The sequence below is a fragment of the Tachypleus tridentatus genome, chromosome 10, assembly GCF_004210375.1.
Source record: "Tachypleus tridentatus isolate NWPU-2018 chromosome 10, ASM421037v1, whole genome shotgun sequence".
NCBI classification, from domain to species: Eukaryota; Metazoa; Arthropoda; class Merostomata; order Xiphosura; family Limulidae; genus Tachypleus; species Tachypleus tridentatus.
Genome location: NC_134834.1, coordinates 106,584,366 through 106,596,800, shown reverse-complemented (window position 1 = coordinate 106,596,800; position 12,435 = coordinate 106,584,366). Strand labels below are relative to the sequence as shown.

At 32.0% G+C, this 12,435-nt stretch overlaps 1 protein-coding gene across 3 annotated transcripts in view; it reads right to left on the bottom strand.

Moving 5' to 3' along the window:
• The window catches only part of LOC143230043 (sushi, von Willebrand factor type A, EGF and pentraxin domain-containing protein 1-like), a 115,047-nt gene that overhangs the window by 35,719 nt on the left and 66,893 nt on the right, over positions 1-12,435 (bottom strand). For all 3 annotated transcript variants that reach the window (XM_076463000.1, XM_076463003.1, XM_076463002.1), the window contains 4 exons: positions 10,289-10,381; positions 7,587-7,709; positions 4,796-5,080; positions 3,679-3,828 (listed from right to left, as the gene is read on the bottom strand). In XM_076463000.1, coding sequence (XP_076319115.1) covers positions 3,679-3,828; positions 4,796-5,080; positions 7,587-7,709; positions 10,289-10,381 — 651 coding nt within the window. The remainder of the gene's footprint in view (positions 1-3,678; positions 3,829-4,795; positions 5,081-7,586; positions 7,710-10,288; positions 10,382-12,435) is intronic.

The following is a 12,435-nucleotide window of genomic DNA, read 5'->3' as shown; positions in this document are numbered from 1 at the left end:
TAAGTAAAGTGTTAATAATCACAGTATTACTTGTAGTATATTTGTTCCACGATTAAAATTAATCTGCTTGCATACATCTTACAAAAGAAGTTTTATAAAATGAGGTCCCAGGGTCATAGGGAAATAAATGTAAGAGTCTATTTACTTTTTATGTATGGGGGAATTTTTTGTAGGTACACCACTGTTTAACACTAGTGATTCTAAAACAGTTATTTTTTGTTTTAACCATCATAAAAATTAAAAAAACTATTATTTTACATAACACAGTATAAAATCATGCAGGCTTTACTGATGACCAGAGTTGATTCACTTTACAGACAAAAAATATATTAGATTTTCAAAAAATCATTTAAGTTACGTTCCATAAAATTGGTGGTGGTGTATGACATAATGATAACAGGTTGTATTATCTGATTTCATACTCTGTAAAAAATCACAAATCAATTTATATATTTGTTATATCACCTGGTATAACATTCATTTGAAAAACACAAAACCAAAGGTATACTAGGTTGTATACCTTGTGTAACACTTGTGAAAAACATAAATCAAATGGTAGACTGAATTGATAACAGTCTTGTGTAAATTTCACATTGCAAAACCTCATAGTGTACTATAGTTATAAAGATATAATAGTATTACAATAAAGCAAGCTCAATTTTAATTGTCTCATACATATACTCAATATATATTTGGTGTTTGCTCAATAACAGCAAGGCAGTGTAATGAAATTTACCCTTTTTACCCCAATGACACACAGAACCATACAGTAACTAGCTTTAAATGACATAGAGAACCATACAGTAACTAGTTTTAAACAACATAGAGAACCATACAGTAACCAGTTTTAAACAACATAGAGAACCATACAGTAACTAGTTTTAAACAACATAGAGAACCATACAGTAACTAGTTTTAAATGACATAGAGAACCATACAGTAACCAGTTTTAAACAACATAGAGAACCATAGAGTAACTAGTTTTAAACAACATAGAGAACCATACAGTAACTAGTTTCAAACGACATAGAGAACCATACAGTAACTAATTTTAAACAACACAGAGAACCATACAGTAACTAGTTTCAAACGACATAGAGAACCACACAGTAACTAGTTTTAAACAACACAGAGAACCATACAGTAACTAGTTTTAAACAACATAGAGAACCATACAGTAACTAGTTTTAAACAACATAGAGAACCATACAGTAACTAGTTTTAAATGACATAGAGAACCATACAGTAACCAGTTTTAAACAACATAGAGAACCATACAGTAACTAGTTTTAAACAACATAGAGAACCATACAGTAACTAGTTTCAAACGACATAGAGAACCATACAGTAACTAGTTTTAAACAACACAGAGAACCATAAAGTAACTAGTTTTAAACAACATAGAGAACCATACAGTAACTAGTTTCAAACGACATAGAGAACCATACAGTAACTAGTTTTAAACAACACAGAGAACCATACAGTAACTAGTTTCAAACGACATAGAGAACCACACAGTAACTAGTTTTAAACAACACAGAGAACCATACAGTAACTAGTTTTAAACAACATAGAGAACCATACAGTAACTAGTTTTAAACAACATAGAGAACCATACAGTAACTAGTTTTAAATGACATAGAGAACCATACAGTAACCAGTTTTAAACAACATAGAGAACCATACAGTAACTAGTTTTAAACAACATAGAGAACCATACAGTAACTAGTTTCAAACGACATAGAGAACCATACAGTAACTAGTTTTAAACAACACAGAGAACCATACAGTAACTAGTTTTAAATGACATAGAGAACCATACAGTAACTAGTTTTAAATGACAAAGAACTCTATGGTAACTAGTTTTAAATGACATAAAGAACTCTACAGTAACTAGTTTTAAATGACATAAAGAACTCTACAGTAACTAGTTTTAAACAACATAGAGAACCATACAGTAACTAGTTTTAAATGACATAAAGAACTCTACAGTAACTAGTTTTAAATGACATAAAAAACTCTACAGTAACTAGTTTTAAATGACATAAAGAACTCTACAGTAACTAGTTTTAAACAACATAGAGAACCATACAGTAACTAGTTTTAAATGACATAAAGAACTCTACAGTAACTAGTTTTAAATGACATAAAGAACTCTACAGTAACTAGTTTTAAATGACATAAAGAACTCTACAGTAACTAGTTTTAAACAACATAGAGAACCATACAGTAACTAGTTTTAAATGACATAAAGAACTCTACAGTAACTAGTTTTAAATGACATAAAGAACTCTACAGTAACTAGTTTTAAATGACATAAAGAACTCTACAGTAACTAGTTTTAAACAACATAGAGAACCATACAGTAACTAGTTTTAAATGACATAAAGAACTCTACAGTAACTAGTTTTAAACAACATAGAGAACCATAGAGTAACTAGTTTTAAATGACATAAAGAACTCTACAGTAACTAGTTTTAAATGACATAAAGAACTCTACAGTAACTAGTTTTAAACAACATAGAGAACCATAGAGTAACTAGTTTTAAATGACATAAAGAACTCTACAGTAACTAGTTTTAAACAACATAGAGAACCATACAGTAACTAGTTTTAAATGACATAAAGAATTCTACAGTAACTAGTTTTAAACAACATAGAGAACCATACAGTAACTAGTTTTAAATGACATAAAAAACTCTACAGTAACTAGTTTTAAACAACATAGAGAACCATACAGTAACTAGTTTTAAATGACATAAAGAACTCTACAGTAACTAGTTTTAAACAACATAAAGAACTCTACAGTAACTAGTTTTAAATGACATAAAGAACTCTACAGTAACTAGTTTTAAACAACATAGAGAACCATAGAGTAACTAGTTTTAAATGACATAAAGAACTCTACAGTAACTAGTTTTAAATGACATAAAGAACTCTACAGTAACTAGTTTTAAACAACATAGAGAACCATAGAGTAACTAGTTTTAAATGACATAAAGAACTCTACAGTAACTAGTTTTAAATGACATAAAGAACTCTACAGTAACTAGTTTTAAACAACATAGAGAACCATAGAGTAACTAGTTTTAAATGACATAAAGAACTCTACAGTAACTAGTTTTAAACAACATAGAGAACCATACAGTAACTAGTTTTAAATGACATAAAGAATTCTACAGTAACTAGTTTTAAACAACATAGAGAACCATACAGTAACTAGTTTTAAATGACATAAAAAACTCTACAGTAACTAGTTTTAAACAACATAGAGAACCATACAGTAACTAGTTTTAAATGACATAAAGAACTCTACAGTAACTAGTTTTAAACAACATAAAGAACTCTACAGTAACTAGTTTTAAATGACATAAAGAACTCTACAGTAACTAGTTTTAAACAACATAGAGAACCATAGAGTAACTAGTTTTAAATGACATAAAGAACTCTACAGTAACTAGTTTTAAACAACATAGAGAACCATACAGTAACTAGGTTTAAATGACATACAGAACCACACAGTAACTAGTTTTAACTCTCTTGTAAAATATATGCTGCCAGTTATTTATCATAATCTTTTTTAAATATAAATTGTTTATATTACTCTCATGTAATAACTTATCAAAAATATCAACATTTTTGAATTCTAAGTATAAACTTACAAATTAACCTACTTACTGTACTGACAGATCCATGGTAAATAATCTAGATCACATGTTACATCATTCCATAACCACTTCCTTCCACCATCTAGAACCACACAATTCTGTTGACCATTATAGTTGTTGGGCTGGTCAGGAGCCCAGAGAAAATTCACTATTGTCCGATCTATTGTGAAATAAGTATTACAATAAACTTTTACAACACAAAACAAGTCTATTTATTTGCAATAAAGCATCCGTATTTAAATTATTTTTATAATAGAAAATTTTCCTTAAGCTAAACAAACTATAATTATTTTTGTCACAAAAAATATCTACAAGTACTCAAATAACACTCCAGAGTTAGTAAGATGATGTTTTTTTACAGTTTAGCATGTATAACTTTTTAGATTTTAGTTTTATAAAAAAATTCACTTTAAAATGTCTGTTCCTCTACATTTCTTATGTTTTGTGTAACTATGTATTTAATGACAGGAGTGAAAATAACTCATATCTTCTTTCAGTATAACGAATGAAAAGTATTTTTCTAACCAAAACTACCAAAATGTTTTACTTTTAAAATACAATTTACAAATATTTATTTCATTCAGAAATTCAGTTATTTAATTTCATTGTCTTTATTCTTTATACTTACAACAAAGAATTTGTTGTTGTTTTTTTAAATTTTGCACAAAGTTACACGAGGGCTATCTCTGCTAGCCATCCCTAATTTAGTAGTGTAAGACAAGAGGGAAGGCAGCTAGTCATCACCACCCAATGCCAACCCTTGGGTTACTTTTTTACCAACGAATAGTGGGATTGGCCGTTAAATTTAAAAGGCCCCACGGCTAAAAGGGCAAGCATGTTTGGCGCGATGGGGATGCGAACCCTCGGCCCTCAGATTACGAGTCGCACGCCTTAACACGCTTAGCCACGCCGGGCCTTACAACAAAGAAACTAACTAATTGTTGCACAAGTTTTAAAACACTAATGTACTGGTAATGACATTTTCAATGGTTTCGAATAAAGTTAGTAAAATCAATAGCATTTCTACAATCTCATTGTTCAAAATAATCATACCTCAGATACTTATTTAGCTTCTCAATATTTCACAGTAATAATGATTTACATGTTAGTAAATTTATCATACTCACTGTTGACCCAATGCCACTTCTGAGACACTATACCATGCTCTCGTTGAGCACCAAGCCATACTAAGTTAGACTTCAAATTATCCTTTTTTCTTTCCAATTCAGATGACAAGAAATTATGGATTACATTGCCCGTGGAGTGTACAATAAAGCCCCCACGTGCCCGGCAATACTGATCTGCATTTGTGAACGTTCCTCCTTTGTCACCTTGAAACTCATAACATGTCTGGTTAAATATAGTCAGCTTTAAAGGTTCTAGCTGATTGGCACACCGCTCAGCAGAAATTTCTGTATAAACCAATTAAAATAAGAATTGAAAGTTTTGTTTTTCTTTGTAAACTTTCAGCACACTCTCAATTTTTTTCTATCTACCACAAAAATAGAGAGATTTTACTAAACAACTACAGTCATGTGAAAAAATTAGGACACCCTATGAAAGCCTGTGTATTTTTTGTAACATTTCTGGATATATAGATATTTAATCTCAATTTTAACAATACTGTGAGATTATAGGAATATAACTAAACAATTAAAACTGAAGAAAAGACTTTTCAAGATCTTCTGTAAAATGTAATTCAACAAAAATTCATATTCTAACTGAGGAAAAAGTTAGGACACCCCCACATTTATACCCACATAAAATGGCTCAACTCACACACAGGTGTATCACACTAGGTGGACATGATTAGAAGATCGTTACTCAGCATTGTGAATGATGCTTGCCCTATTTAAACCTCAGACATTTAGTTTGGTGGGCTCCTGACTGTTGAAGTGAGAGTGAGCACCATGGTGAGAGCAAAAGAGCTGTCTGAGGCCTTCAGAAAGAAAATTGTAGCAGCTCATGAGTCTGATAAGGGATTTAAAAAGATCTGAAAAGATTTTGAAATCAGCCATTCCACTGTCCAGAAAATAGTCAACAAGTAGAGGGCTTTCAAAACAACAGTCAACATGCCCAGGTCTGATCGTTCAAGCAAATTCACCCTGAGAGCAGACAGCAAGATGCTAAAAGAGGTCTCCAAAAACCCTAAAATGTCATCATGGGACCTACAGCAGGCTCTGGCTACTGTTGATGTGAACATGCATGCCTCTACAATCACAAAGAGACTACACAAGTTTAACTTGCATGGGAGGTGTGCAAGGAGGAAACCTTTGCTCTCTAAGAGAAACATCAAGGTCGACTGAAGTTTGCCAGAGAGAATGTAGACAAAGACCAGGACTTCTGGAATAATGTTCATTGGAGATGAGTCCAAAATTGAATTATTTGGACACCAGAACAGAGAACATGTTTGGTGTAAACCAAATACAGCATTCCAGGAAAAGAACCTCATACCAACTGTGAAGCATGGAGGTGGAAGTGTCATGGTTTGGGGCTGCTTTGCTGCAGCAGGACCTGAACAGCTCACAATCATAGAATCCACCATGAATTCTACTGTGTATCAGAGGGCACTTGGGGATCATGTGAGACCATCTGTACGAAAATTAAAGCTGAAGCAGAACTGGACCCTGCAACACAACAATGACCCAAAACATACCAATAAATCCATCAAGGACTGGCTGAAAACAAAGAAATGGAGAGTCCTGGTATGGCTGAGGCAAAGCCCAGATCTTAAACCCATTGAGATGCTGTGGGGTGACTTGAAACGGGCTGTACATGCGAGAAACCCCTCAAACATCTTACAGCTGAAAGAATTCTGCATTGAGGAGTGGGGCAAACTTTCTTCAGACCGATGTCAGAGACTGGTAGATGGCTACAAGAAGTGTCTCACTGCAGTTATTTCAGTCAAAGGGGGTAACACTAGCTATTAGGAAGTAGGGTATCCTAACTTTTACCTCAGTTCAAATATGAATTTTTGTAGCATGACATTTACAGAAGATCTTGAAATATCTTTTCTTCAGTTTTTATTGTTTAGTTATATTCCTATAATCTCTCAGTAATGTTAAAATTGAAATTAAATATCTATATATCCAAAAATGTTACAAAAATACACAGGCTTTCATAGGGTGACCTAACTTTTTCACATGACTGTATGTAGTAGTTCATTACATAAACATTAGTTCAGAGACATGGCTGCATAATTATAAAAAAAAACACTAACTTCTCCTACAGGAAATGTATACATACACATATAAATATTTGTATAACTATATACACACACGTGTGTGTATATATATATATATATATATAAAGAATAATAAATATTTAACTACAAAATGGGAATCTCACATATTGTGTGAGTGGTCAAAATTTGTCAGAACCCACAAAAAAATAAGCAAAAATATCTTCAAATGTAATGAAAATGCATAATGACAAGACACAGAAGTCAAAAACCTATGTATAGTAAAAGGTGGTGTATAATTTCATATTCAAATATTATCAAAGCAGCTCTGCCTCTCCAATTATACACCAATGTGGTGTGTAACAACACATATTTAGTTTGTTTGAAATAATTTAATAATCCATAAAGGAAATTAAACTGGGAAACAAGTTTTTCATTCTCATTTTTACAAGTTTGATATCCTGTAAGACTAATATAGAAACGTTTACTGTTAATTTATATTCATCTCCTACAACACGTTGTTTTAAATGTAGTTGAATCTACACATATTAGATAGTTCTCCGCTAGTTATATGTCTTGTCTTTTGAGTAAAGCAGAACAGAATCTGACATACTTCTTGACATAAAACTTTTGTAACTTGGGCAATAAACTGGATTTTCTTCCCAATTTCTAGTTTTTTCTTAGTTAAAACACTACAACAGATACTGATAAAACTACAGAATTCAAAATTTACTTACCTTGTACTGTGAATACCATAACCTCACAAAGTGACAGTGACCCTTCAATGCCCACCATCTGAACAAAAGCATAACGACCAATAATGGGATAAGCACACTGAAAGTCTTTAGTCGTGCCATCCTCTAAGAAAACAAAAACAGGTAAGTGTCAGCTTCAATAATTTATCAAAGAAATAAATTACCTCATATAACTCTCATGGAATGAGATAAGAATTGTAAAAGTATATGACTTACCTTTTCACAATTAAAAAGTGTAAATAACCTAAAGATGACTGAACTTAGCATTAAATTACATCCATGTGGTCATGGCATAAACAAACATACGAAACAAATACTGAAAAAAATAAAAATAAAATACCATGTTCAACTTGTAAACATAAAGTTTAGGTACATACACAACAGCATAGTTAATTAATATTTAAAAATTACTTTAATACTAGCTTGAAGTGTTGGTGATATAAAGAAGCATACTTCCATAACTTGCATTTGTTATAACAAAAACAACTGAATAACTATAGAAAAAAGAAAAAACCAATCTTGCTAAATCTGTTTATGGAGCTGTTACCCTTTCCTTAAAGATACAAAAACCATGTAGATGATTTGTTAGCTTCTCTTCAGAAACACACGTTTCTTCTTAATGATTTGGACTAATGTCCTGAACCTGGTGACCTCTGCTTAAAGACACATCCATCATGGATCTGTTGATTTCTTCTCAATGACTTACTCTAGCATCCTCAAACTGATGACTTATACTAAGGACCACATTGTGGACTTGCACTATGGACCTGCCTTTTTCTACTTAGAGAAGCAAGGCCATGTCCTAACTGGAACTGTTAGTTTCTGCTAAATGAAACAAACTCATTTGGTGGACCTGTCGATTTCTGTTTAAACAAACAAGTTTGTGTCATTTTGCAAACATATCTGTTTCTTAAAAGATTACCTCATATACTTCTTTCAGCTTCTCCATAAACAAACAAGTCTTTATGTTCTGGATCTATTTACTTCTCAAAAAAAAGAAGAAAACGAATGGCACTGTAAAAGCTTTTGGTTTGTCCTTATAGATACATTTCAGTTTATTCACATTATGGCTTCCCATTAAGGACATACAGATACGTTTCAGTTTATTCACATTATGGCTTCCCATTAAGGACATACAGATACATCCTAGTTTATTCATGTTATGGCTTCCCATTAAGGACATACAGATACATTCCAGTTTATTCACATTATGGCTTCCCATTAAGGACATACAGATACATTCTAGTTTATTCACATTATGGCTTCCCATTAAGGACATACAGATACATCCTAGTTTATTCATGTTATGGCTTCCCATTAAGGACATACAGATACATTCCAGTTTATTCACATTATGGCTTCCCATTAAGGACATACAGATACATTTCAGTTTATTCACGTTATGGCTTCCCATTAAGGACATACAGATACATTCTAGTTTATTCATGTTATGGCTTCCCATTAAGGACATACAGGTACATTTCAGTTTATTCACGTTATGGCTTCCCATTAAGGACATACAGATACATCCTAGTTTATTCATGTTATGGCTTCCCATTAAGGACATACAGATACATTCTAGTTTATTCACATTATGGCTTCCCATTAAGGACATACAGATACATTTCAGTTTATTCACGTTATGGCTTCCCATTAAGGACATACAGATACATTCTAGTTTATTCATGTTATGGCTTCCCATTAAGGACATACAGATACATTTCAGTTTATTCACATTATGGCTTCCCATTAAGGACATACAGATACATTTCAGTTTATTCACATTATGGCTTCCCATTAAGGACATACAGATACATTTCAGTTTATTCATGTTATGGCTTCCCATTAAGGACATACAGATACATTCTAGTTTATTCATGTTATGGCTTCCCATTAAGGACATACAGATACATTTCAGTTTATTCACATTATGGCTTCCCATTAAGGACATACAGATACATTTCAGTTTATTCACGTTATGGCTTCCCATTAAGGACATACAGATACATCCTAGTTTATTCATGTTATGGCTTCCCATTAAGGACATACAGATACATTTCAGTTTATTCATGTTATGGCTTCCCATTAAGGACATACAGATACATTTCAGTTTATTCACATTATGGCTTCCCATTAAGGACATACAGATACATTTCAGTTTATTCACATTATGGCTTCCCATTAAGGACATACAGATACATCCTAGTTTATTCATGTTATGGCTTCCCATTAAGGACATACATGTACATTTCAGTTTATTCACGTTATGGCTTCCCATTAAGGACATACAGATACATTCTAGTTTATTCATGTTATGGCTTCCCATTAAGGACATACAGATACATTTCAGTTTATTCACATTATGGCTTCCCATTAAGGACATACAGACACATTTCAGTTTATTCACGTTATGGCTTCCCATTAAGGACATAAGACAACTTGAGAGTTTTTCTGCTTTTCCTCTGAAGCACAAACTCATGTCATAGAGTTTTAAGCAATTCTTTCAAGGTCTACTGAAAGAAGTAGCCAGCACTTTTATTATCTGTATTATCCAGAGAGTTAAAAGCACTTATTAAATAATTACTAGCCACCTCTCTAAGCTTAATGAGGTGAATTTTATAATGATTACTAATTCATATATAAAGCTATTTTGCTTACAAGATTATTCTATATTCAATATTTACCTATTGTTCCTGGATACCACGCACATAAACGATTACCCTGGACTGTAGAGCTGTTTCCAATTCTAATTTCTAGATCATGTAAGGGTTTGTGACCTAAGAAACATAAAAATAAAATCTCAAACCTGAAAGATTTCCACTCACAATCAGTCAAGAATCAGAAGGAAACAGACACATGACAATGAATTAAACTAGAGAAAATTAATCTAAATACACATCTCAAAGTTTTAAACTCAATAGAGAACTTCTTCATGTGAATATTTTTACTCAAAATGTGCTTACTTAAAGAAATCATGTAACTGTTTATTAGAAAACTGTACTCAATGGCATATTTATTTGGGTAATGAAACCCACAATGATAATATTTTAACATCTGACTTAATATGAGAATCTCTGAACAGCTTGAACTATTAGTTGCTACAAACTGAACAATGTAATATTATTAAAAAATGTTAAGTTTGGTACGTAACAAAATGTGATATAGGTCATGGAATTTTTATACTGAGAGACAAATCATTATTATAAAATAATTATGTAACCACTAAATGATAAAAATATTTATGAAAGAATTAGATGCCATATTACCATTAACTTCTGATCAAAACAACTCATACAGAGCAGAGTTACAAATCAACCCAGTAATGAACAGAAATACTCTAATATACCATTCTTATAATGATTAAGCAGCACTGATTCATCAGTTGAGTACTAGCACTGTCAGAGAGCCATACTTCCAATAATATCCCACAAAGTTTAGCCAGCCTAGGAAGTTTAAGATAGTCTTAAATCCATATACTTAGTTAACAATAATGATAAGTAATAACAATGTAGGTAAGTGTTTTTTTTTATATATATAAATGTCTAAACTGTTGCTTTACTAGGATTTCTTAACATCAGGTACTGGGTGTGGCTTAATGATCAGAGCCTTCCTGAAAGTTTTAGAGCAGTTTAAGCCTGGATATAACACAAGTTAGGCTAGAATACACTTTGATAGGTTGTTTAGTTAGAATTTGAATTTTAACAACAAAAAGAGATATGAGAAAATGACATACATATGAGACAAAAGTTGAGCATCATCTAAGTCAACTGAAGTACACAGCCAAGTACACTTGGCTACCCACTATTCTTTTTACTGAATAACCCAAGAGAATCCATTCAACAATAGAAACCATTACCACACTGGTGTCAAGAGTGAAATAACTGATAAAAAATAAACTCTGAATACATTTCAAGTTAATCATACAGACACAAAACAAGAACAAAAATTTGCTGGAAATGATGAAACAGAGGAAAGATGATCTAGAAGAAAGAAAGAAAATTAAAATAAGACCAACTAGAAAGAGACAGTAGATTAACAGACTATAAAGCAAGAGATAGAAATTTGAGAGATGAATTACAGGAATGAAACAGTAAATTTACAGAAAAACTGTAACACCTAGTAACACTAGTAACTGTAACACTTGATGGAGGTCAACTGAGAAAAATATTTAAATAGCAAACCTGAAATACCCTTATAAAATGTGGATAAAGAGCTACATGGAGTGTGCAGTGAGATTATAACAAAAACTACTGAATATTTACTGAAGGATTCAATCTCACCAAGTTAATAATTTAATATCCCTGTTCAGTAAACAACACCCAGTTGAGAAATGAGCACACTATAATGTAAAGGTATATCAGATAAAGTTTGAAATAACTTCTAAACAAAATGGATGAAATAATGAACAAAAAGTTACAACTCTTGCTGCAAAGTTAAATAGACTAACTTTAAGAACATTAAACAACCTTCAAACAGTATTGTAATAACTATTAACATTGCTCTCTTCTTTCTCAAATGGATTTGGAGTGTTACTTCAGATGGAAGCATCTAAAACAAAGGTTATAGTAAAGTATAGAAGAAAGATGATATCTTGCTCAAGTAGAAGGAGTTGCAAAGTTATTTTATTCAGAATGTTTCACATGAAAAGATGATTCATTAGCACATGACCAATTCCAATATGTCATAGTGGATTAGGATATACAAACTAGAGTAAAGCAAGGTAACAGATGTGTATGTTTAATGGACACTGATCAATTCATGGTGGAACTTGAATCAGTTAAAGTTGCAGCTAAACAAAAAATGTACAGTCCAGAATGATTGGATTCCTAAA